Genomic DNA, 26,384 nt, shown 5'->3' on the forward strand with positions numbered 1-26,384 from the left:
GCTGCCCAACCCATCTTGGTGCCCACCATCTCCAGCTGCTGCCCAACCCATCTTGGTGCCCACCATCTCCTGCTCCTCCTGCCCAACCCATCTTGGTGCCCATCATCTCCAGCTGCTGGCCAACCCATCTTGGTGTCCACCGTCTCCTGCTCCTCCTGCGTCCATCTTGGTGCCCACCATCTCCTGCTCCTCCTGCCCAACCCATCTTGATGCCCACCATCTCCTGCTGCTGGCCAACCCATCTTGGTGCCCACCATCTCCTGCTGCTGCCCAACCCATCTTGGTGCCCACCATCTCCTGCTCCTCCTGCCCAACCCATCTTGGTGCCCACCATCTCCAGCTGCTGGCCAACCCATCTTGGTGCCCACCGTCTCCTGCTCCTCCTGCGTCCATCTTGGTGCCCACCATCTCCTGCTCCTCCTGCCCAACCCATCTTGGTGCCCACCATCTCCAGCTGCTGCCCAACCCATCTTGGTGCCCACCATCTCCTGCTGCTGGCCAACCCATCTTGATGCCCACCATCTCCTGCTGCTGCCCAACCCATCTTGGTGCCCACCATCTCCTGCTGCTGGCCAACCCATCTTGGTGCCCACCCTCCCCTGCTCCTCCTGCGCCCCCTCGACGCCCCCATCTCCCCCCCACCGCTGGAGCCGAAGGGTCCCCCCGGCAGCGGGAGGTGCCCCCCTCCCCCCGCGCCCCCCAAGTGCCTTCGGCTCCACGGGCGGGGGGCGCCCAGGGGCGCCGGGGGGCACCCATCAGAGTGCACAGACCAGGGAGGGATTTATTCGCCAGGACCCCACATCTCCAAGCATCTCACGGGGGGGCGGGGGTCCCCGGGGTGGGGGGGGCCCGAGGTGGGGGGGGGGGTCCCCGGGGTGGGGGGGGCACCCAGCGCTACCTCCCAGCTCTGCTCACTGCCAGGCGCGGGGGGGGCGGGGCGGGGGGGCCCCCCTTCCGCAGCTTGAATTCATTTTTGGTTTTCCTCCAGGTTTTATATCTTTTAATTTTTTTTTTTTTTAGTTGTTCAAAAATTTTTTTAACTATCTTCCAAAACAATTTTTTTTCTATCTTAAAAATTTTTTTTTCTACCTTAAAAAAATTTTTTTATAGATCTTTAAAAAAAAATTTTTTATAGATCTTTAAAAAAAAAATTTTTATAGATCTTTAAAAAAATTTTTTATAGATCTTTAAAAAAAATTTTTTTATAGATCTTTAAAAAAAATTTTTTTATAGATCTTTAAAAACATTTTTTATAGATCTTTAAAAAAAATTTTTTATAGATCTTCAAAAAAATGGTTTTATAGATCTTTAAAAAAAATTTTTTTAGATTTTAAAAGGAGTTTTTTTAAAGCTTTAAAAGAATTCTTTTATATCTTAAAATTTTTCTCTATCTTAAAAATTTTAGATCTTTAAAAACATTCTTTTATATCTTAAAAAAAAATTTTAGAGCTTTAAAAAAAAATTTTTTTAGATCTTAAAAAAAATTTTAAGATATAAAAAAACTTTATCTTAAAGTTTTTCAGATCTCTAAAAAATTTTTTTTTAAATCTTTAAAAAAATTTTAAGATATAAAAAACATTTTCTCTATCTTAAAAAAAGTTTGTAGATGTTTAAAAAAATTTTTTTTAGATCTTTAAAAAAATTTTAAGATATTAAAAAGATTCTCTATCTTAAAAAAATTGTTTAGATCTTTAAAAAATTTTTTTTCTGATCTTTAAAAAAAATTTTAAGATATAAGAATATTTTTTTCTATCTTAAAAAATTTTTTTCATAGATCTTTAAAACAATCTTATGGATCTTTTAAAAAAATTTTTTTAGATCTCCAGTAAAAAAAAAGTTTATATCTTGAAATTTTTTTTCATCTTCAAAAAAAATTTTCTTTTAGATCTTAAAAAAATTTTTTTTTTTACTACCTTCTAAAAACAATTTCCTTTTTTCTTGATTTCCCTTTCTTCTCCCCCCGCCTTTTTTCCGTTTTTTTTTTTTTTTATTTTTAGACTCGAGCTTTTATTTATTATTAAAACCGCGAAAATTATTTAAAACCCCAACCCCCCACCCCCCGCCCGGCCGCTGCGGGCCCCTCCCCCGAGCGCGGGGGGAGGGGGCGCAGAGTCGGGGCCCCCCGGGGCGGGGGGAGGGGGGGTCCCAGCTGTGTAACGGGGCCGGGGGCCGTATAGCGGCGCCGCCCCGGCGTGTGAATAAAGCGACGTATGGAAACCGCGGCGGCGCCGCTCGTTCACTCTGGAGCGGAGTGAGGGCTGGGGGCGGGGGCGGGGGCACGCGGGCCCTATAGGGGCCATAGGGGCCATAGGGGCGGCCGTATGGGCCCGGCTGCAGCCCGCGGGGGCTGTAGGGGCCCACGCAAGCTCTGTAGGGTTCTATAGGTGCCCCGCCCATGCCCTATGGGTGCTATAGGGTGTATATGGGTGCCCACCATGCCCAGTCTCTATAGGGACCCCCCACCCATACATACAGCCACTATAGGGTGTATATGGGTGCCCACCACCGCCCAGGCTGTATAGGGACCCCCCACCCATACATACAGCCACTATAGGGTGTATATGGGTGCCCACCACTGCCCAGACTGTATAGGGACCCCCCACCCGTACATACAGCCACTATAGGGTGTATATGGGTGCCCACCACTGCCCAGGCTGTATAGGGACCCCCCCACCCATACATACAGCCACTCTAGGGTGTATATGGGTGCCCACCACCGCCCAGGCTGTATAGGAACCCCACCCACCCATACATACAGCCACTATAAGGTGTATATGGGTGCCCACCACTGCCCAGGCTGTATAGCAACCCCCCCCCACCCATACATACAGCCACTATAGGGTGTATATGGGTGCCCACCACCGCCCAGGTAGTATAGGGACCCCCCACCCATACATACAGCCACTATAGGGTGTATATGGGTGCCCACCACCGCCCAGGCTGCATAGGGAGGAACACCCCACCCATGCCCTATGGGTGCTATAGGGTGTATATGGGTGCCCACCACCGCCCAGGCTGCATAGGGACGCCCCACCCATACATACAGCCACTATAGGGTGTATATGGGTGCCCACCACCGCCCAGGCTGTATAGCAACCCCCCCCCACCCATACATACAGCCACTATAGGGTGTATATGGGTGCCCACCACCGCCCAGGCTGTATAGGGACCCCCCCACCCATACATACAGCCACTATAGGGTGTATATGGGTGCCCACCACTGCCCAGGCTGTATAGGGACCCCCCCACCCATACATACAGCCACTATAGGGTGTATATGGGTGCCCACCACCGCCCAGGCTGCATAGGGAGGAACACCCCACCCATGCCCTATGGGTGCTATAGGGTGTATATGGGTGCCCACCACCACCCAGGCTGCATAGGGACGCCCCACCCATACATACAGCCACTATAGGGTGTATATGGGTGCCCACCACCGCCCAGGCTGTATAGCAACCCCCCCCACCCATACATACAGCCACTATAGGGTGTATATGGGTGCCCACCACCGCCCAGGCTGTATAGGGACCCCCCACCCATACATACAGCCACTATAGGGTGTATATGGGTGCCCACCACTGCCCAGGCTGTATAGGGACCCCCCACCCATACATACAGCCACTATAGGGTGTATATGGGTGCCCACCACCGCCCAGGCTGCATAGGGAGGAACACCCCACCCATGCCCTATGGGTGCTATAGGGTGTATATGGGTGCCCACCACCACCCAGGCTGCATAGGGACGCCCCACCCATACATACAGCCACTATAGGGTGTATATGGGTGCCCACCACCGCCCAGGCTGTATAGCAACCCCCCCCACCCATACATACAGCCACTATAGGGTGTATATGGGTGCCCACCACCGCCCAGGCTGTATAGGGACCCCCCACCCATACATACAGCCACTATAGGGTGTATATGGGTGCCCACCACCGCCCAGGCTGCATAGGGAGGAACACCCCACCCATGCCCTATGGGTGCTATAGGGTGTATATGGGTGCCCACCACCACCCAGGCTGCATAGGGACGCCCCACCCATACATACAGCCACTATAGGGTGTATATGGGTGCCCACCACCGCCCAGGCTGTATAGGGACCCCCCACCCATACATACAGCCACTATAGGGTGTATATGGGTGCCCACCACCACCCAGGCTGCATAGGGAGGAACACCCCACCCATACCATATAGGTGCTATAGGGTGTATATGGGTGCCCACCACCGCCCAGGCTGCATAGGGACCCCCCACCCATACATACAGCCACTCTAGGGTGTATATGGGTGCCCACCACCGCCCAGGCTGTATAGGGACCCCCCACCCGTACATACAGCCACTCTAGGGTGTATATGGGTGCCCACCACTGCCCAGGCTGTATAGGAACCCCCCCCCACCCATACATACAGCCACTATAGGGTGTATATGGGTGCCCACCACCCAGGCTGTATAGGGACCCCCCACCCATACATACAGCCACTATAGGGTGTATACGGGTGCCCACCGCCGCCCAGGCTGTATAGGGACCCCCCCCACACTCAGGCCCTATAGGGTGTATATGGGTGCCTGGGACTCCCCCTACAAGCACTATAGGGTGTACCGGGCAGTATAGGATACATGGGGCAGTGTATGTACATCCCCGGGGGTGTATATAGGGGTGTATGGGTGTATACAGGGGGTGCGTGGATGTATATAGGGTGCACGGGGGATGTGGGTGTATGGGTGTGTACAGGGGGCTACATGGGTGTATGTAGGGACATATGGGTGTGTACAGGGTGCACAGGGGGTGCATGGGTGTATATAGGGATGTAGGAGTGTATATAGGGTGCACAGGGGGTCCGTGGGTGTATATAGGGGTGTGTACAGGGTGCACAGGGGGTGTATATAGGGGTGTACAGTTGTGTATAGGGTGCACAGGGGGTGCGTGGGTGTCTGTAGGGGTGGGTGGGTGTCTGTAGGGGTGCATAGGTGTCTATAGGGGCACACAGGAGGATATGGGTGTATATACAGACACATGGGTGTGCCTACATGGGGTGTCTATAGGGGTGGGTGTGTATAGGGGTGCACGGGTGTCTGGGGCAGGGGTGTCTTTAGGGGGTCTGGGTGTCTATAGGGGTGTGTGGATGTCTATAGGCATGTATACAGGTACATGGGGGGGTCATGGGTGTCTGTAGGGGCGGGTGGGTGTGTATAGATAGTATGAGGTGTCTATAGGGGGTATAGGTGCCTACAGGTGTGCATGGGCGTCTATGGGGGGTTGTGGGTGTCTGTAGGACCAGGTGGGTATCTATAGGGGGTGTGGGTGTCTATATAGGGATGTATGGGTGGCTGTAGGGGTACATGAGTGTCTATAGGGCTGGGTGGGTGCCTATAGGGGCTATGGGTATCTATAGGGGGTGTGGCTGCCTATAGGGGGTGTGGGTGTCCATGGGGCGGGCAGGTGCCTAGAGAGGGTGTGGGTGTCTATAGGGGCGACTGGGTGTCTATAGGGGGTGAGGGTGTCCCTGGGGGGGCCCAGGTGCCTATGGGGGCGTGGGTACCTATAGGGCAGCTGGGTATCTATAGGGAGTACAGGTATCTATGGGGCTGTGGGTGTCTGTAGCAGTGCGTGGGTGCCTATAGGGGCTGCAGGTGCCCATAGGGGTGCGTGGGTGCCCATAGGGGCTGTGGGTGCCTCTAGGGGTGCATGGGTGCCTCTAGGGGTGAATGGGTGCCTATAGGGGTGCATGGGCGCCTATAGGGGCTGTGGGTGCCTGTAGGGGTACGTGGGTGCCTATAGGGGCTGCGGGTGCCCGTAGGGGCTGCAGGTGCCCATAGGGGCTGCGGGTGCCCGTAGGGGCTGCGGGTGCCTATAGGGGTGCGTGGGTGCCCATAGGGGCTGCAGGTGCCTATAGGGGTGCGTGGGTGCCCATAAGGGCTGCGGGTGCCCATAGGGGTGCGTGGGTGCCCATAGGGGCTGCGGGTGCCTATAGGGGTGCATGGGTGCCTATAGGGGCTGCAGGTGCCCATAGGGGCTGCAGGTGCCCGTAGGGGCTGCGGGTGCCTATAGGGGTGCGTGGGTGCCCATAGGGGTGCGTGGGTGCCTATAGGGGCTGCAGGTGCCCATAGGGGCTGCGGGTGCCCATAGGGGCTGCGGGTGCCTATAGGGGTGCGTGGGTGCCCATAGGGGCTGCGGGTGCCTATAGGGGTGCGTGGGTGCCCATAGGGGCTGCAGGTGCCCATAGGGGTGCGTGGGTGCCCATAAGGGCTGCAGGTGCCCATAGGGGTGCGTGGGTGCCCATAGGGGCTGCAGGTGCCCATAGGGGCTGCGGGTGCCCGTAGGGGCTGCGGGTGCCTATAGGGGTGCGTGGGTGCCCATAGGGGCTGCGGGTGCCTATAGGGGTGCGTGGGTGCCCATAGGGGCTGCGGGTGCCCATAGGGGTGCGTGGGTGCCCATAAGGGCTGCGGGTGCCCATAGGGGTGCGTGGGTGCCTATAGGGGCTGCAGGTGCCCATAGGGGCTGCGGGTGCCCATAGGGGTGCGTGGGTGCCCATAAGGGCTGCGGGTGCCCATAGGGGTGCGTGGGTGCCTATAGGGGTGCGTGGGTGCCTATAGGGGCTGCAGGTGCCCATAGGGGCGCCCATAGGGGCTGCGGGCGCCCATAGGGCCGGGTTCCCCCCCCCGCGCTCCCCGGGGCCGCCCCCGCCCGGAGCGGTGTCACGGACGGACCGGGCCGGGCCGCGCCACTTCCGGTGTCGGCGTCAGGCGCGGGGCCGGCGGTTCCGGTCCCGGCGGTTCCGGTCCCGGTGTCGGGGCCGGGGTTACCGGTGTCGGTGTCGGTGTTACCGGTCCCGGTGTCGGGGCCGGGATGCGGCTGCCGCCGGCGCTGCGGCTGCGGCTCCGTCCCGGGGCGAGCGGGGCGGCGGGGCCCGGGCCCGGGTACCGGCAGGGGCAGCGCCCGGGGCCCCGCACCCGCGAGTATTTCTACTACCTCGATCACCAGGGACAGGTACCGGTACCGGCACCGGGGCTCGGCCGGGCCGGGCCGGGCGGGGACGGGGACGGGGTGTCCTTGGGGGGGGCGGCGGCACCGGATCCCGGGCGGATCCCAGCCGGATCCCGGGCAGACCCCGTTACAGATGGCAGGTGGGCCCCGGGCAGATGCCAGAGGGATCCCCAAAAAGACCCGAAGGTGGTTTCGGGGTGGATCGCGGATGGATCCTGGGTGGATCCCAGATGGATCCAGGGCTGATCCCAGGCAGATCCCAGCCAGATCCCAGGCGGACCCAGGGCAGATCCTGGACAGATCCCAGACGGACCCAGGGCAGATCCCAGACAGACCCAGATGGATCCAGGGCTGATCCCGGGCAGATCCCAGATGGACCCAGGGGAGATCCCAGACGGACCCAGGGCAGATCCCAGATGGATCTCAGGTGGTCCCAAGACAGATCCCAGGCAGATCCCAGGTGGACCCAGGGCAGATCCCAGATGGACCCAGGGGAGATCCCAGATGGACCCAGGACAGATCCCAGATGGATCTCAGGTGGTCCCAAGACAGATCCCAGGTGGACCCAGGGCAGGTCCCAGACAGATCCCCGATAGGCCCAGGACAGATCCTGGACAGATCCCAGACAGACCCAGGGCAGATCCCAGACGGACCCAGGGCAGACCCCAGATGGATCTCAGGTGGTCCCAAGACAGATCCCAGGCAGATCCCAGGTGGACCCAGGGCAGGTCCCAGATGGACCCAGGACACATCCCAGACAGATCCCGGACAGATCCCAGGCAGAGCCAGGGCAGATCCCAGGCAGATCTCAAGTGGACCCAGGGCAGATCCCAGATGGATCCCAGGTGGACCCAGGGCAGATCCCAGGCAGATCCCACATGGACCCAGGCCAGATCCCCCAAAAGACCCCAGATGGTCTCAGGACAGATCCTGGGCAGACCCAAAACAAACCCCAGACAGATCCCACATGGACCCAGGACGGACCCTGGTCAGATCCCAGATGGAGCCCGAATAGAACCCACATGGACCCCAGACAGATCCCAGACAGGTCCTGGGCAGACCCAAGACACACCCTGGATGGATCCCAAACAAATCCAAGACAGGCAGATCCCAGACAGGCCCCAGAAAGATCCCAAAAAAACCCATAGATGAGCTCAGGACAGATCCTGGATGGACCTCAGACAGATCCCAAATAGAACCCACAGGGATCCAAGACAGATCCCAGATGGATCCTGGACAGACCCCAGACAGACTCCAGATGGACCCAGGACAGATCCCAGATAGATCCCAGGTAGATCCTGGGCAGATCCCAAATAGAACACTCATGGATCCAAGACAGATCCCAAATAGAGCCCACATGGATCTAAGACAGATCCCAGATGGATCCTGGACATACCCCAGACAGACCCAGGGCAGATCCCCAAATAGAACCCACATGGATCCAAGACAGATCCCAGATGGATTCTGGACAGAGCCCAGACAGACCCAGGACAAATGCCAGACAGACCCAGGACAGATCCCAAAAAGATCCCAAACAGACCCTGGAACCTGCCAGCTTTTTGAGGGATTTTTTTCCCCGCTTTTTCCACAGCTTTTCCTGGATGACACCAAAGTCAAAAACTTCATCACCTGCTTCAAAGGTACCGGGACCCCCCGAAACCCCTCGCCTCGCCGGCACGGCTCTCCCCATATCATCCTTAATCGGGATCCGATCCTTAATTGGGATCCGAGCCTTAATTGGGATCCGAGCCTTAATCAGGAGCTCACCCTTAACGGGGGTCTCACCCTTAACGGGGGGGGCCGAGCCCTCGGCAGCGGGGTCGGGGAGGGGGGACCCCCGGCTTTGGCGCCTTCACGGGTGGCGAAGCAGCCGCCGGGCACTATTTGCATATTAATTACCTTTTAATTAAGCAACTCCGGCTAGTAATAGCTCCCATTTGCTATTAATAGCTCCCGTTTGCGCTTCCCGGCACGGTAATTCCTCCCGAGCCGACTGCTCCTCCCTCCGCCATCTCCCCCCTCACAAAATGGCGTCCCATTAACGAACAACCCCCTATCCCGTGACTAATTACCCCCCCCGGGGGTTAATTACCGGGGAAGGGCGAGCTGACGTCCGTCCGTCCATCCGTCCCGGCAGACGTAGGGTTCCTCGCTTTCTTCTTCAAGCAGCTGGAACCGAACCGGAGCGGACGGTACGAAACGGAATTCCCTTTCCTTTCGCTCTGCGGTCGGGAACGGAATTTCCTGCGTTGCGACGATCGTCCCATCGTCTTCACCCAACTCCTGCCGGGCTCCGGCGAAAACCGGCTCCTCTCCTACTGCGGCGGCGGCGAGCGCCTGGCCGTGCCGTTCCAACCGGAGAGTTTGGCGATGTTGCCGGAAAACGGGCGGCTCTATCATCCGGCGCCGGCGAAAGCGGGCGGCGTAGGTTTGGTGCGCTCGGCGCTGGCTTTTGAGTGGAGCCCCTGCTTCGAGTACGGTCGGGGGCCGGCACAGCCCCCCACTCATTTTATTTGGGAAGGGCGGCGCTACCAGCTCACCGAGGAATTGTTGCCGCTGCTCCGCGCCGGCGGAGCAGGCCGTGCCGGGGAATCGCCGGCTGTCCCCGTTACCCCGCGTCAGGGCTGAGTCGGGGACCCCCGGTCGTCCCTGGCACCCTCACGCCGATGGGAAAAGGGGCGGCGGAGCCCGGCGCCGGCTCACCGCGGCAGGGTGGGTGCTGCCGCGGCAGTCAGGACCCCCTGCGACTATTAAAAAATAAAAAATTTAAATCGCGTGGCCGAGCTGTGCCGTTCCCTCACCCCGAGCACCCCCCGGAACTTGGGGGGCCGAGGTAGGAACACGGGGTTATCGTAGGGTCTACCTGTAAACAGCACCGCGGTTACGGTCTCTACCGGGACTCTGCTCCCTCGGCAGCTGCCACACGGCGGCGATTTATTAACCAAGTTTCCCGGCGTTAATTAATCGGCACAGCCTGGACGCCGATCCGCCCATAGCCGGCACGCTGTCCCGCTGACACGGTGTTACCGGTGGCACCGGGTCCCCCCGGTTGGGGCTGATGCTGGTGGCGCGGTGACAATAAAAGGGAAAAGGGGCTGGAGGAGCACCGGGACGAGGAGGAAACACCAAATTTGGGGAGGAAGGAGGGGTTGGGGGACGGCGGCGAGGCCGCGGCGGTTCACCGGGCGCCGCGCTTCGCCCGAGCTACAAAGCAAAGTAGTCGAGGGCGCCGTGCCGGCAGAGGCTGGTGGTCCAGACGGCGTCGGCTCTGCCGGAGCTCACCAGCATCCGGCAAAGCTCGGCGTTCACCGCGGCGAAACGTTCCTCGTCCACCGCGTCCTCGAAAAGCCAGCCAGAGGGCGGTCGGGGCAGCTCCCGGCTGTAGCAATCCACGGGATAAGGGTAAACGACCAAGCGTAAATCCGGGAGAAGCACGGTTTTCCATAACAAGGTTTTGAGTCCTGATGTGGAGAGGGGATTGCCAAAAAGTCCCAGGCAACGGAGGCGGGAGCAGCGGCAGAGCGCCGGCAGCAGAGCCTCCAGCCGAGCGTCCGTCAGCCGGCATTCCATGAGGTCCAGGTGGAAGAGAGAAGCTGAGGTTTCCTCCAAAAGATGCCGGAGGGGTTGGAGAAGATTCTCGGAAAAATCGTGGCCGCTCAGATCCAATTTCCTCAGCGCCGGAGCGTGGAAGCTTTGGCAAAGGAAGGCGAGGTCGCCAGGAAGGAGGTAGCAGAAAGCCAGCTCCAAACTTTCCAGGGGAGCCTGGAGGTCGCTGCCGGGGCGGGGGGAAAGCGAGCCGTGAGCCCCCCGAGGCCGTCACCGCGCGGGGCGCGAGCCGGGAGGGAGCTGCCGCCGGACTAAACCGTGTCTTAAACCCTCGGAACGATCACGGGGACGGTTCCCGGATTCCCGGAGGAACCGCGTTAGGGAACGACGGCGAAGCCACCCAGCTCCCAAACCCCAGCGTGCGAGCCGGCACCCGGGAATTCCCCCCTGCAAGGCGTGAAAAGAGCAAAATTGGGGACCTGCTCCGCCAGGAACTTACCCGAGAAGTTGCCTCAGTTTCCCCGAAAGCCTGGAGGAACCCAAGTTGAGCTCCTTGAGGCAAGGCAGCCTCCCCAGCTGCGCGGCGAGGCACCGGAGGCCGGCATCCGTCCCCGCCGCGAGGCGCCGGACGTCGACGTTGCTGTAGGGCAGTTTGAGGCTGAGGAGATCGGTGAATCTGGCGAGGTGCGGCAAAACGGCGCAGAGACCGGCCAGCCCCAGGTTGTTGAAGCGCAGATCCACTCGCCGCACGCCAGCGGGTTCCAGGGACTCCAGTAAACTCACGGTGCCGGCAACGGAGAGCTCCTCAGCGTGGAAATCCCGGCATTTGAGGCGCAAAGCGCCGGCGGCGCCGGTCCGCAGGGCGTCGCGCAAGACGCCGAAGGACGTGCCGTTGACGAAGAGATCGGCGCGGACTTCCACGCCGAGGGGTTGCGGGGCCGCCGAGGCGCCGGAGGGACCTTTCCGCCGTTTGGAACCGCGTTTCAGGCACTCGCTTTGGTGTTTGGAAACCTCAATGCAGGCTTTGGCCAACGCCACCGTGCCGGACCACAGGCTCATCCCCTCCGGGCCGCGGTCAGCGTCGGCGTCCTGCAGATCCGTCATGTCCAGCACCCGCAAGCGGCACCGTCTCTCGCTAGGCGAAAACAACAAAAACAACCCACGGTGAATAAACGAGCAGGGAAATTGGGGAAGGGAAAAAACGGCGCAGCCGGCTCCCGGGATAACCGTAGCCATCCGGCAACTCGCTCCAGCCCCGAGGCGGGGTGAGGGTCGCGCTCCCGCTTTCCTTCCCACGTTGCCGATGCGCTAAACGAGCCCGGCACCGACCCGCGGTTTCCTCCTCCACCGTGGCCGGAGCTCCCAGAGCCGGGACGAGCATCGTCACCTCCGTCTCCCCAAGGAGGAAGGAAAACGGCTCGTGTTCGTCCCGGGAGAAGTTTGGCATCTCGGCACCCACCTCGTGTCGTGGCAGGAGTCCTCCAGCGCCCGGCGGAGATGCGCCACGACGGCCAGGATGACGGCCTGGACGCACAATTTGCTGGGTTTTTCGCCGAGGAAGGGGTGCTGGCCACGGTGCCGGCCACGGTGGCCCAAAAGCTGCTGGAAGCTGAGGACGGGGAAGGGCCAGGACTCCACCAGATCCCGAAGAGCCAAAGTGCGCCCGTCCAGGAAGGCGGCTTGGAAAAGGACGGGATAAAGCTCGGCGGGGAGGAGATCCAGGGCGCGGCGGGCGCCGGGGCGGTGGCTCAGCAGCCGGCGGGCGCAGAGGAAGACGAGGGAGTGCATGGCGCCCGGCGCCGAGGGGCTGCGGGCAGAAGTTGGGGGGCAGGGCGGGGGGACACGGGCATCAGGTGAGGTTTGGGGGGGAAGCGCTGAGCCAGCCGCTACCTCCCCCCTCCCCAAAAAGCAGCCCTATCCCAGGTGCCCCACAGCACCCCTAAACCAGCCCCCCCCCCAAAGAGGCACCCCATGTTGGGACCCCTAACCCAGTCGCCCGCCAAAGCGGCACCCCACAGCCCCCCATCACAAGGACCCCCCCCCCCCCCAGCACTCCTGGCCCAGCCCCCCATGGCACCCTGTCACAGGGACCCTCCCCAAAAGGGGCACCCGATACCCAGCCCCCATCAATGGGGCACCCCCCAGCCCCCCCATGCCAGCCCCCCATCATGGGGACCCCCCCCAAAAGGGGCAACCCCCAGCGTTCCCACCCCAGCCCCCCAACACAGGGACCCCCCCCCAGCCCCCCATCACGGACACCCCCGCCATAGACCCCCTACAGCCCCCATAGGCCCCCCCATCATGGGGACCTCCCATCACAGGGACCCCCCCCACAGCCCCCTACACCCCCCCACAGCCCCCCATCATGGGGACCCCCCCCATCAAAGGGACCCCCACACACACTACCCCCAGCCCCCCCACCACAGGGACCCCCCCCACAGCCCCCCTACCTCAGCCCCCCCATCATGGGGACCCCCCCCCACAGCCCCCCTACACCCCCCACAGTGCCCCATCACGGGGACACCCCCCCAGGCCCCCACCACAGGGACCCCCCCATCACAGGGAGCCCCCCGCAGCCCCCCATCACAGGGTCCCCCACCATCACGGGGACCCCCCCCAAAAGGGGCACCCCACAGCCCCCCATCACGGGAACCGCCCCATCAAGGGGATCCCCCTCAGTCCCCCATCACCCCCCACAGCCCCCCCTCAGAGCCCCCCATCACAGGGAGCCCCCTACAACCCCCCCAGCCCCCCATCACGGGGACCCCCCCACCATGGGGACCCCCCTCAGAGCCCCCCATCACAGGGAGCCCCCTACACCCCCCACAGCCCCCCATCAAGGGGATCCCCCCATCACGAGGACCCCCCTCAAAGCCCCCCATCACAGGGACCCCCCCCAGCCCCCTACACCCCCCCCAGCCCCCCATCACGGGCACCCCCCCATCACGGGGACCCCCCTCAGAGCCCCCCATCAGGGGGACCGCCCCTACACCCCCCACAGCCCCCCATCAAGGGGACCCCCCCATCACGAGGACCCCCCTCAGAGCCCCCCATCACAGGGACCCCCCCCAGCCCCCTACACCCCCCCCCAGCCCCCCATCACGGGCACCCCCCCATCACAGGGACCCCCCTCAGAGCCCCCCATCACAGGGGCCCCCCCCTACACCCCCACAGGCCCCATCACAGGGTCCCCCGCCATCACGGGGACCCCCCCCTCAGAGCCCCCCATCACGAAGACCCCCCCCAAAAGGGGCACCCCACAGCCCCCCCATCACAGGGACCCCCCCCCCAGCCCCCCTACACCCCCCACAGGCCCCATCACAGGGTCCCCCGCCATCACAGGGACCCCCCTCAGAGCCCCCCATCACGGGGAGCCCCCTACAACCCCCTACACCCCCCGCAGCCCCCCCTCACGGGGACCCCCCATCACGGGGACCCCCCCACAGCCCCCCATCACGGGCACCCCCCCATCACGGGGACCCCCCCCTCAGAGCCCCCCATCAGGGGGGCTCCCCCTACACCCCCCACAGCCCCCCATCACAGGGGCCCCCCATCACAGGGACCCCCCTCAGAGCCCCCCATCACGGGGAGCCCCCTACAACCCCCTACACCCCCCGCAGCCCCCCCTCACGGGGACCCCCCCATCACGGGGACCCCCCCACAGCCCCCCATCACGGGGACCCATCACAGGGGCCCCCCATCGCCCCCCACAGGCCCCCACCACGGGGACCCCCCCCATCGCCCCCCACAGGCCCCATCACGGGGTCCCCCCCCATCACAGGGTCCCCCCCCCAGCCGCCCCCCCCAAGATGGCGGCCCCCGCCGGCCCCGCCCACTCACCCGCGCGCCCGCAGCCCCCCGCTCCCCGCCGGGCCCCGCCGCCGCCCCGCTCCCGCCGCGCATCCGGGCATGCGCGCTGAAACGCCCTCGCCGCCCCGCAGCCAATCAGCGAGCGAGCCCCCGCCGCGGGAGGCGGGGCCGACGCCGTGCCTCGGTGACGCCGCTCCTATTGGCTTTTACCGCCGTCCGTCGCCGCTTTCCCCCCCTTCCCATTGGCTGAGGCGCGGCGGGAGCGGGAGGTTCGCTCTCCCGCCGCTCTGAGGCCCGGGCGCCTGGGTCCCCCCCGCCGCTGTGGGGCCCGGGCCCCAGGGCCGGTTCCCCGGGGGGTCCGGGCCTCTCTCCGGGCTCCATGGAGCGGCAGCGGGAGGTGAAGGCCCTGCTGAAGCGGTGGGAAGCGGCCTTCCTCCGGGAGCGGCGGCGGAAGCCCAGCCAGGTGCCCGGTGGCGGCGGGGGGAGCAGGCCCATGGGAGTGGGGAGCCCCGTCCCCAGGATCGGGCCCCTTTCCCCAGCCTGGGACCGCAGGAACCCCCCCACAGCCCCTGTGGGGGCTGGCCTGGGACCGGGGAAACCTCGCGGGTTTTCCCCCCGGGGGAGGGCCGTTCCCTCAGGCGGGAGCCCGTTCACCGGTGGTCCCCGGGGTCCCCGCACCCGCCCTCCGTGACCCCTTTTCCACACGGTTAAAAGCCAGGAGAGGCTCCCTTTGGCAGAGCCTGGAGGCTTTTCTGTCAGGCACCCCTCGCACCCAAAGAAATCACAGGGAAACAGAGAGCCCAGCCGTCAGAAACAGGCGTGCCGCCGCCCCGACCGCGCTTTTCTTTAAAATAAACCCAAAGCGTCAAAAAATCGCAGCCCTCTCTCGCTCTTACGGTAGCAGAAAATAACGTTCGTTTTCCCCGGAGCCTGAAATAACCATCTCCAACACATTTGCCTTCGCAGGCCGACATCGCGGCGGCTCCGGAGGACACCAGACGTGAGTGCCATCCGGGGAGCGGGGATTTGAGGTTCCTGGGTGCTGGACCCCCGCCGTCGCGGGCAGCCGGAGCGTTGGGCCGGAGCTGTGGGTGCTTCTCGGTTGGGGGGAACCCCCGCGCCGAGCCGGACCCTCGTCGTCGGGGTGGTTTGGCGTCGCGGCGGGCGGTCTTTGGCGGCACGTGTTGGTGGTTCCCGGCATGGGTATTGCTGCGGTTTCCCGGTAAGTACCAGATACGCCAAAAAAACAGCCTCGACCATCTGTCGCAGGGCTCTACAAGGAGTATAAGATGCTCAAGCAGCAGAGCGAGGAGTCGGATCTCTCCCGGCTCAGCCCCTCCTGCCAGCCGGCAACGCCGGAGACGCCAGCCGCGGAGCAGGTACCGGAGAAACCCGCTCTTTGGCCTTGGGTTTTGTCTCCGGGAGCCTCGAACCCCAAAACTCGCTTTATTACGAGTGCTTCAGGGGGTTTCTGCTTTGTCCCTTCCTTCAGACAAAGCCTGGTTCACCCCGCCTGTTTATCAAGGGGTTTATTTGACTTTTGCGGGGAAAATTCTCTAATTAGCAGCGTATAACACCTATATTTGGCCTCAAATAGCGCATATAAGGGTGCTGGGAAATCGAACGCCTGCAATTCCTTTCCCCTTGCCGGCATCCAGGCTGCTGAAAGCACGGGCTCGTTTTAACCAGCCTGTTAACGAGGCAACGATCGAGCCAACCCCTGCGCTTGGGGCGAGGCGATAAAACCCCTCGGGCTGCGGTTTTCACCCCGAAACGTGCGGGATGCTCTGTCTGCGGCCGAAAGACGCCGTGGTGCGATAACATCATGCTTTTCTGCGGCTCCTTTCTCCTCTCGGAGGGATCGGAGATTGTCTGCGTGACAGAAATTTAGGTTTAGGACTTAAAAGTTTGGATTTAACAGGGTTTAGGATGTCGTGGTTTGGATTTAATGGTTTGCGGCGGTGTTGCAGGTGCCGGACTCTGGCTGTTGGGGCGCGCACTTGAACCGGCAGCCGAAAACCCCCGGGCTGAGCCGCCTCGACCGCGCCGTGCCGAAAGCCTCGGCGCAGTACTACGGCATGAAGCTGAAATCCAACTTGGGAGCTGCCGGGAAGGTCAGGGCTGGCCGGGGATCAGCGCTGCGGCGCGGGAAGAAGCTTCTCCGAAGCTGCTTGTGACCTTTTTTTCCCTCTCTGGCCGCTCTCAAATGGCGGCTGCCTCTTGCCGGACCCCCCCGAAATGGCGGCCCCCTCCTGCCAGAGCCCCCCGCTGTTAGCAGAGGGGGGGAGCTGGGTGTGGGGAGCACCCACAAACACCACCAAAGGTCCCATTTGGTTTGGGGGGGAGAGTGCGGAGTTTCGGTGGACGATCTGACCCCCGTCTGTCCTTCCCCCTGTCCGCAGGAGACACCCCTGACCCCGAGGAGGACCCTGACTCCCAGAAGGACCCCGACTGTCCGCAGACTTCAGGCAAATTCGGAGAGCGGTGACAAAGCCACATCCCTGCCACCAGCGGAGGCTTCGCAGAGCGAGGGAGGCGAGACGGGAGATCTCCTCCTTCCTCCCTCGGTGTCGGGGCTGGCCCCCATCATCCTCGCTGCGGGGTTGAAGCCCCCTCCGCCGGCGCCGAATAAATTCCAGCAGCTGAAGCGGACGGTGGCGCAGAGACTGGGCTCGCTGGATCCCGCCTGGCTGCGGAGGTGCCAGGGGACGCCCGGGGACGAAGGGACGATGCCGGCTGCCGCGCAGGACGGTGAGCAGGGAGAGGTGGGATGCGCCCCGCCGGAGCAGGGTGCTGGGAGACCGTCGGTGGAAGATTCCGGGAGGAAAAGGCCACGCGGAGACGATGGAGATGGCGCGGCGGCTCCAGTGAAGCTCAGGCGGTGCCGCCGAGGCTCGACTGAGCGAGCGTTTGGCGCTGCCGGCGGGCTGACACAGAGCAAAGAGGAAGAGGAGGAGGAAGAGCGTGTGGCAGCCCAAAAGGAGAAGGCGAAGGTGTCGGATCCCTCGGAAAACCTCCTGGGAGAGGCGGAGGAGGAGGAAAAGCCCGGATTCACCCGCAGAACCGCTGCTGCCAGGTAGGTCCTGCCGACTTCCCGGCGATGCCGGTGGTGCTGCCGGGCGCTTTGCCGCAGGTTCGCCTGCCTCGGCGTAGCCCGCGGAGGGGTTGCTGGAGCCTTTCGGGTCCTCGGAAACGAAGCTGGTAATTAAACTCAATCAAACGCCGGCTGCGGCGATGCCTTGTGGCGCTCAAAAGTGCCGAAACGCTGTCAGAAAAGGACGCTGAGGGAGCCAAGGGGGCTTTGTCCTATTAATTTTTATAAAGGGCGAGCTGCTCTTGCCTTAATTCCTCCTTCTTTGTGTGAAGTCAGGAATTTTGTGGGGGGAAGGCGTAATTTTGGGGGTTTTTTTCCGCCTGATTTCCTTATGTAATTACGCCCCGCGGCTCCCCGGCCCGCCGCCGCACGCGACCGACCTCTCACCCCGCAGAGCACCTCCGCAGAGAGACGGCAACTTCGTCAGGCTTAACCTGAAGAAAAAATCTCACGTCCGACGTTACGTCCTGCGGGGAAATCGCCTTCGCAAACAGGTAACGTCCTGCCCGGTGGCTGCCTCGGCGCTGCCGGCGTCTCCCGGTGCGTCACCGAAAGGCTCCCGCCGGACGGGACCGCGCTGCTCGCCCGCTCTCACCGCTGAACCCGTTTCCAGTCAAATTTAAATTCATCCAGCCCAGGATGAATTTTAAAGCCCTTCCAGCTCTCTCTCGCATTCGCGGCGTCCTTTGAATTTCCGTATTTTACCTTTTAACTTAATTTATCTTTATTTTTGAGTCGTCCCCGGCTCTGTCACCGCGCAGGCAGGAGGCACGGCTCCGCTCCCTGCCCTTCCCGCTGCTGCCTGACTTCTCGGCCTTTTCAGCTTCAGCTCTGCAACGAAAACTTCAACTTTTTTTAATATCTTCCCTTTAATTCATGTGAAATCCTTTGGGATCGTCTCTGGGGGAGGCAAACATCAGCTGGAAGAAATTTGCCTTTATTTTTTTTTTTTTTCAAGCTCAGCGTGTTTATGCAGCGCTTTGGCAAAAGCCCGGCGCCGGGGCGAAGCAAAACATAATAAAACGGACTTTTACTAAAAAGAAAAGTATAAAAATAACTGGAGACGGTCCTGCTTCGCAGGTGTGGAAACAGAAATGGCAGAAGAAAGCAGAGCGGTTCGGAGGAGGCTGCGGATCCGTCGACCGGAGCTCGGACGTCTGCTTCAGGTGCGGCGGGACGGGGCACTGGGCAACGGCGTGCCGGGGCCGAGGTAAGGCTCTGAGCACCAGATTCCGGGATTTGTTTGGCAAAGCCGTGGGTTGGGTACGGATCCGGCTGCGCCGGAGCGGAGGCTGGAGGATGGGACGCATCGGTCGGGCTTTCCCACCTCCCTGTGGCTTCTCTCCGCTGTTGGCTTAAGGATTTTGGGGGATAATTTTGCGGGAAGAGGGTGAAAAGATTGAGGCTGTTTCTTTGCCGCGGATTTAAGTGGAGGAGGGATCCGCTTCTCGCCCGCAGAGACGGCTGCCGGCCCGCTGCCGGAGGAGAGCGGCCCTGCCGAGGAAGAGGAGGAAGCTCCCCTGCCCACGCTGGAAGAAGTCGCTCGCAGGACCAACACCGTCTGCCGAGAGCTCTCCGGTGAGGCCCCGTGGCTTGCCCAGCTTGCCTCGCTCTCCGCTGACACGCTGTGGCTGGCTCCGGGATGAACTCCCTGGAGACATGGAATTGTTTCCTTCCCCGCCCCAGTGGGGAAAGTTTCTTTGCGCTCCCCGGAGGGTTTGCTTGGGCTCAAAAGGTGGTGTCGGCAGCCTGGGTTTGTGCCGGGATGCGTCTCCTCCGGGAACGCCGGCCTAAAATACAGGCGAGGCTCACCGCGCTCGCTCCTGCTGCCGCGGTGGGCATCCAGGCAAGGGAAGCAAAGCTGCCTGTGGGTCCCAACCGCTGCTTTCATCCCCGGCAGAGAGCGGAGGCAGCGACCGGGAAAGATCCGAGAAGATTTCGGAGACCGCAGCTTACCTGGATGTGCGGAGGCCGGCGTACGAGCCGCCCGCTCCCCCTGCGCCCGTGGAGCCCCTCTACGCCCCGGGGCCAGAGGGGACGGTGCGAGGTACGGCTCCCCGAAGCGTTCCGGGTGGGTTTGGCCGCTCCGCTCCCCGCCTGACGGCACTTTCCTCCCTTTCAGAAACCCCGGAGGAGGTGTTGGATGCTCTGAAAGCGCTGGGTTACAGCTCCTTTCGCCCGGGCCAGGAGCTGGCCGTCATGCGGATCCTCTCAGGTGGGTTTATTTCCCCCACCCGTGATCCCGCCTCGTGCCGGTTTGTCCCAAACAAAGTCCCCAACCCCTCGTTGTGCCAGGCCTGTCCACGCTGGTGGTGTTATCGACGGGGATGGGGAAATCCCTCTGCTACCAACTCCCCGCTTACCTCTACCACAAGCGCTCCAAATGCGTCACCTTGGTCGTCTCCCCTTTGGTGTCCCTGATGGACGACCAGGTACCGCTTGCGCGTCCCGCTTCTCCCGCCCCAACCCCTGCGAAGACGCCGCCGGGCGCGCGTCGCTGCCGGTAAAAGGCTCGCCTGCGCCCAAAATGGTGGCTATCCAAAAAAAATTCCCCCCAAGTCCCTAGAGGCCAGCGTTGGCCGCGTGACGGGATTCGCTTTCCAGGTCTCAGGGCTGCCGCCGTGCTTGAAAGCCGTCTGCATCCACTCCAACATGACCAAAGCCCAGCGGGAAGCGGTGATGGAAAAGGTGAGGGAATGGGGGCTGCAAAATCTCCAGGGAGAACCGTACATGCCAGCGTGTCCCGGCGCTGCCGTGCCGTCGCGTGATCCCGGTGAGGGCAGCGCTGGATGGCTGCAGCGCCAAATTCTGGCCAGTTTTTCCCCTGGGAAAGCAGGTGAAGCATCCCTTAGAATCATGGAATTGTTGAGGTTGGAAAACACCTTTAAGATCATCCAGTCCAACCATTAACCCAACGCTGCCAACTCCACCACTAAGCCAGTTCAGGGGAGAGGAATAATTCCATGTTTCCTGGCTTGGGGGCTGGATTAGTTTTTAATGAAAGTAAAAACCAGGAATCATTAAGGTTGGAAAGGATCTCTAAGGTCATCAGCCCAACCATCAACCCAACACCCCCGTGCCCACTAAACCATGGCCCCAAGTGCCACCTCTGCCCGTTTTTTGAACCCCTCCAGGGCTGGGGACTCCCCCACTTCTCTGGGCAGCCTGTTCCAATGCTTGACCACTCTTTCCATGAAGAAATTTCTCCAAATATCCAACCTAAACCTCCCCTGGCGCAGCTTGAGCCCATCTCCTCTCGTCCCATCGCTGTTCCTTGGGAGCAGAGCCCGACCCCCCTCCCTGCCCCCTCCTGCCAGGAGCTGCAGAGCGATCAGGTCTCCCCTCAGCCTCCTCTTCTCCAGGCTGAACACCCCCAGCTCCCTCAGCCGCTGCTCCCAGCCCTGTGCTCCACACCCTGCCCCAGCTCCGCTGCCCTTCCCTGGACACGCTCCACCCCTCCGTGTCCTTCTTGGAGCGAGGGGCCCAAAACTGGACACAGCATTCCAGGTGCAGCCTCCCCAGCGCCGAGCACGGGGGCACGATCCCTGCCCTGCTCCCGCTGGCCACACTATTCCTGACACAAGCCAGGATGCTGTTGGCCACCTGGGCACGCTGCTGGCTCATGTTCAGCCACTGTTGACCAACACCTCCAGGTCCTTTGCTGTCGGGCAGCTTTCCAGCCACTCTTCCCCAAGCCTGGAGCGTTGCGTGGGGTTGTTGTGCCCGAAGTGCAGGACCCGGCACTTGGCCTTGTTGAACCTTGTGCCTCTCTCCTCCCTAATCCGGTGTTCCCGGTGCAGGTGAGGCAGGGCGAGGTGCAGGTGCTGCTGCTGTCCCCCGAGGCCCTGGTTGGCGGAAGCGGATCGGGATCCAGCTGCCTGCCCTCCACCGATCGCCTGCCGGCCGTGGCCTTCGCCTGCATCGACGAAGCTCACTGCGTCTCCGAGTGGTCCCACAATTTCCGTCCCTGCTACCTCCGGCTCTGCCAGGTGCGAAGCGGGAAGCGCATCCCGAGGGGAAGGAACCCATCGGGATGAGAAGGAACATTCCAGCTTCTCTTTTATTATTACTATTATTATTTTTTCCCTTTCCTCTTGGCAGATTCTTCGGGATCGCCTGGGCGTTCGCTGCTTCCTGGGGCTGACGGCGACCGCCACCCCGGCCACGGCGCGGGACGTGGCCCAACACCTCGGCATTCCGGCGGAGGAAGGGATAGCGGTGCGCTCCGCCGCCGTGCCCCCGAACCTGCGCCTCTCTGTTTCCATGGACAGGGACAGGGATCAGGTAGGGACAAGAACCGGGTCTAAAGAAACGGGATTTATCGCCGCGACACTGGAGTCGGGGTGGATCTTGTAGGAGGGAAGATCCCCGACCCTTTTTGGGGGACCCTCGCCCTAATTTCTCTGCCCACAGGCCCTCATCTCCCTGCTGCGGGGCGAACGTTTTGGGTGCCTGGATTCCATCATCGTCTACTGCACGCGGCGGGAGGAGACGGCTCGCGTTGCGGCGCTCATCCGGACCTGCCTCCAAGGAATCCCGCTCCAGGAGCCCGCCGGAGCCGAGGAGCCGGGGCAGGACGCTGCCAAAAGGAAAAAAGCGAAGGGTGAGCGGTACGGCCTCGGAGCGCGAGCCCAAAATATCCCGTCTGGGTGAATCCACGCCGGAACGGAGAATCCCTAGGGAATGAGCTGCGCTTGTGGGACTCGCCACGGAGGTTTCTCTATCGGCCGCTTTGCCCTGGCGCAGAGCGCAGCTCCTGACAGCGGCAAAGCGTTTCTCTTCCCCCGCCCTGCGTCAGAGACTTTAAAACCAGGCTTTGGGGTTTTTTTTTTTTTCCTAGCGACAGCTGATAACGACAGATGTTTATTAGCTGTCGTTAATAAAGCTCTGTGTCGCGTTTAGCACGCAGGCAGCCTTCGGCGTACGGCTCCCGCCGAGTTTTTCTTTCCCAACCGCGTAGCTGCCGCTTGGATTCTTTATTCTCCCTCGAAGAATCCGCGACGTGGATCCGCGGCCGAGCCTTAGCGAGCGCCCGGAAGGCGTTCGGCCCCGAGGGATCCTCGCCCGCTTATGTTTGTTGAAGCTGGGCGAGCTTGTGCTGATCCCATGCCGATCCCGCTTCCAAACCGGCCGGAGCTTGACGACTTTTGGCAGCTAACGAGGAGCGCGCACCCCTTTTTGCAGGGGAGCAGCAGCCCTGCTCCTGCCCACAAATCCCCCTCCCCGGGGCTGATTTCCACCCAGGCAGGGTTTCCTACCATTTGCTGCTCATTTCCATCCCCGATTTAATTAACAGCTGTGCTTTTACCGACAGAAACCGCTAATTAAATGCCGCTAAAGCCTCTCTCCCCGCTTGCTTTCAGCAAAGAAAAACCTCCGCCGCCCGCTGAAGTGGATTGCGGACGCTTACCACGCCGGCCTGTCCGCCGCCGAACGCCGCCGCGTCCAGAACAGCTTCATGAGCGGCCAACTCCGCGTGGTGGTGGCCACGGTGGCTTTCGGCATGGGGTTGGATAAATCGGACGTCCACGGCGTCGTGCATTACAACATGCCCAAGAATTTCGAGAGTTACGTGCAGGAGATCGGCCGGGCGGGGCGAGACGGTGAGCCGGCTCACTGCCATCTCTTTTTGGACCCGGAGGTAAGGCCTGCCCGTGGGTTTTGCGGGGGGATTTCCCCCTAAATTTGGGGGGATCTTCCCCAAGGCTTACCGTCGCCTCCCCAGGGCGGGGATCTCCACGAGCTGCGACGCCACATTTACGGCGACACGGTGGATTTTTTCACCATCAAGAAGCTGGTGCAGAAGGTTTTCTCTCCCTGCAAGTGCCTGGAACTGCATCAGAAACACCGGGACGTCGTCAGGGTGAGGAAGGGGCTGAGGACCCCGCTCCCGTGGCCTTCCCGGCTTCTTAACTCGTTAAGGAACGAGCTAACGTGGTAGAAAACGCGTTAATTGTCGGGTGGCCGTCTTAAATCAGTTGAAGGAATTTTAGAGAACGCCAGAGCTGGGGTGAGGTGAGCCGTGGTGTAGGATCTAGCCAGGAAACGGGCGGGAGAGCAGTCGGGATGTTCCCAAAGGAAGGCGGGAGCCTGCCCGTCCTCCGACTGCTGACGCCACACCGCGTCACGCATCCCTCGCAGGACGAGGAGGTGGAGGACGCCGAAATGGCCAAGCTCTTGGAGGAGGAGGAGGAGGAGGAGGAGGATGGCGGCGTGACGAGGTGGAGCGAGCAGCGGCGTCGCGTGTGCTACAAACACGAGCGAGCCATCCCCATCCAACAAACCGTGGAGTCCCTGGACATACGGGAGGAAGGTGAGGGGGCGGAATCGGCGCCGAGTGAGGCCGGCGAAGGTCCCGAAGGAGATCGGGATCCTTCCGCAGCTCCCCGGCGTCCTTTTTCGCAGGCATCGAGACCCTCCTGTGCTACCTGGAGCTGCACCCGCAACGTTGGCTGGATCTGCTGCCTCCCACCTACTCCTCCTGCCGGCTGCTGTGCTACGGGGGACCCCGGCAGCTCCGGGCTGTGGCGCGGAGGTTCGAGCTGCGCCGCGAGGCACCGGTGTGAACGCCACGGCGTTCTCTGCGCCAGGGGAGAGCCCCCGCCGCGTGGGCTCTGCCGGGTGGCAAGCAGGTTTCTGGTGTCTTTTGCCCTCAGTTCTCCCCCCATCGCCGTTTTCCTGGCCCGGGAGCGCCTGGCAGGGAGGGACCACAGCCACGCCAGCTCCTTGGAATTCGACGTAGTATCCCTGAGCGACTCCATGGGTTGGGAAGTGGCGCTGGTGAAACGCGCCCTGCGCCAGCTCCAGTGGGATCCGCGCTTGCGGCAAGGTACCGGCGTCCCCGGCGTTCTCATAAGGGCAAGAAATCCCTCCTGCGCCGCTGCCCGCCGCATCTCGGTGGGTGCCGGATCTCGGCGAGCGCCGGCTCAACCAGCTTTTGGTGCCTTCAGACGGCCGCGGCGAGGGGAAGAGCGGGGTCCTGGTGGAATTTGGAGATCTGTCCTTCCACCTACGCGCCTACGGTGATCTCACCGACCAGGAGCTGGACTCCGTCTGTGATTTTCTCCACCGAAGGGTGGTGGCCAGGGAAAAGACGGCTCTTGGCCAACTCCGCACCTGCTTCCAGGCCTTCCGGAGGTGAGCGTGGGTGGAAAAAAACCACCCAACCCCTGCAGCCCTCTCCGTGGTGGCCCTACGGTTGCCCATCCCTCCCAGTTTGGGGCCCGTTTTGGTACTGGGAAGGGAGGAGGTTGACACTGGGGCGCAGCGTGGCCTTCCAGACCTGCGGCCCTCACCCTGAGGAGGAGGAGGAGGAGAAGAGCTCCTGCCTGAAGGCTCTGCTCAACGACTACTTCGAGAAGGAGCCCGCTGGCGAGCAGGCTGAGCCTGCCTGCGAGGAGGAGGAAGAGGAGGAGGAGGAAGATCTCGGCGATGCTAAAGTGAGCAAATCCCGTTTTATTGGGAGCCGCTTCGGGCTCTGACCGATGGTTTGGGGGTGAGGAAGAGGAGGGACGCGACCCACCCCACCGCCCCCCCCAAGCCACGTCTTTTCCTTCGCAGTTGCGGGAGCGGGAAAGCCAGATCCGCGCCGACATCCGCCATTTCCTCGCCATCCGCCAGGACGAGAAGTTTTCCGGCCGAGCCGTCGCCAGGATATTTCACGGCATCGGTAAGAGGAGGGGATCGGGTGCCGAATTGGGTTTATTCCGCTCCGGCACCTGCCCGTCCCTGCCTGTTCCCGTCCTAACCGGGGGGCTTCTCTGCCCGCTCCCCGCAGGCAGCCCCTGTTTTCCTGCCCAGATCTACGGCCGCGATCGCCGATTCTGGAGGAAATATCTCTCCTTCGACTTCCACCGCCTCGCCCGCCTGGCCACCGAGGAGATCCTGGCCAGCAGGTGAGGCCGGGAGGCGAAACGCCGGGGCCACCTCCCCGCTCCGGGGACAGCTGGGCCACGGGGGACGTCACCGTGGCCACCGGGGGTTGCGCCGGCCCCCCGAGGACCCCGGCACGGGGCAAGGGGAACACGCGGAGCCCACCCTAACGCCCAGAAGCGGGGTGGAACGAGCACAGGCTCGTTTTATTGTGCCGGCAGGGATTTTTATCTGGATTTTATCAAGCAATTAATAAAAGGCCATGACCTTTACCCCCCCGACCCTTGCCTACACTTTGCTGCCTGCGCCCGCGGAGCGAATCGGGCCCCCGCACCGCATCGGGGAGGCCGTTGCCGTAGCGATGTCGCGGTGTCGTTACTACGCCGACGTCGGGGAAGGTGGTACTAACTGGGGGGGGGAGTCCATCGCCGTGGCAACAGGTTGTCACCGTGGTGACGTAGGCGGTCCGTTGCCGTGGAAATGGGAGCAGCCGTCACCGTGGCCATCGCCGCGGTGCCGGGAGGGAACCGATGTCCCTGCACTCACCGGCATCGCCGGGCGCCGCCGCGGCTCTGGCACCCTGCCCGCGCCGCCCCAGCGAGCAGCGGCTCAGGGCGCCGGCGAGGAGCCGGAGCAGCCAGCCCCGGCGTGCCGTCCTCCTTCCCTCCCCCCTTTCCAGCCAAAATTGGGTGCTCTACCCCCAGCACCCAGCTCTCGGGGAGCCCCAGGGAGGCCGAAGCCCTTCGCCCCCCCCGCCCAAAAAAACAGTTTGGTTTTTGCCACCGGCACCTCTCGGATAACCGAAACCATCCCGGCAGGGCTGGCGTAAAAACTGGTTTCCAACTGGAGAACATCACGCCCCAGTTTCCTCCTGGCGCTGGGCTCCCGCGGGACGTGCCGTCCCTTCCCGGCACAGTTTCATCCGTGGTTTGGGAATGTCGCGCCGCAAGCAGCACCCGCCCGCGTTGCCAAAACCCTTTTAAACATTAACCGGTGGCGATGGGTGCCGAGCCTGCGCCGTCCCCGCGAGCCGCCGGCGCCATGCAGCCTCCTCCATCCCTCCTCCTCCTCCACCAGC

At 61.9% G+C, this 26,384-nt stretch overlaps 3 protein-coding genes across 3 annotated transcripts; 2 read left to right on the top strand and 1 right to left on the bottom strand.

Moving 5' to 3' along the window:
• Positions 1–6,846: 6,846 nt before the first annotated feature.
• Positions 6,847–9,612, top strand: C2H8orf82 (chromosome 2 C8orf82 homolog). Its single transcript, XM_075705843.1, has 3 exons — positions 6,847–6,987; positions 8,576–8,624; positions 9,122–9,612. The coding sequence occupies exons 1-3, from the start codon at positions 6,847–6,849 to the stop codon at positions 9,610–9,612; spliced, it is 681 nt and encodes a 226-aa protein (XP_075561958.1).
• Positions 9,613–10,188: 576 nt separating this feature from the next.
• Positions 10,189–12,318, bottom strand: LRRC14 (leucine rich repeat containing 14). The gene is made up of 3 exons (XM_075706205.1): positions 11,990–12,318; positions 11,030–11,665; positions 10,189–10,756 (listed from the first exon to the last, which is right to left on the bottom strand). The coding sequence occupies exons 1-3, from the start codon at positions 12,316–12,318 to the stop codon at positions 10,189–10,191; spliced, it is 1,533 nt and encodes a 510-aa protein (XP_075562320.1).
• A 7,246-nt stretch (positions 12,319–19,564) lies between these two features.
• Positions 19,565–25,333, top strand: RECQL4 (RecQ like helicase 4). The gene is given in 17 exon segments (XM_075704789.1): positions 19,565–19,649; positions 19,730–19,866; positions 20,039–20,122; positions 21,235–21,423; positions 21,536–21,718; positions 21,848–21,963; positions 22,431–22,444; positions 22,798–23,075; positions 23,160–23,261; positions 23,264–23,326; positions 23,618–23,747; positions 23,840–23,969; positions 24,091–24,271; positions 24,399–24,571; positions 24,702–24,873; positions 24,995–25,103; positions 25,212–25,333. Coding segments are annotated over 17 exon segments (2,199 nt in total). The 5' UTR covers positions 19,565–19,633.
• Positions 25,334–26,384: the final 1,051 nt, after the last annotated feature.

Source organism: Pelecanus crispus, chromosome 2 (assembly GCF_030463565.1).
Source record: "Pelecanus crispus isolate bPelCri1 chromosome 2, bPelCri1.pri, whole genome shotgun sequence".
NCBI lineage: Eukaryota > Metazoa > Chordata > Aves > Pelecaniformes > Pelecanidae > Pelecanus > Pelecanus crispus.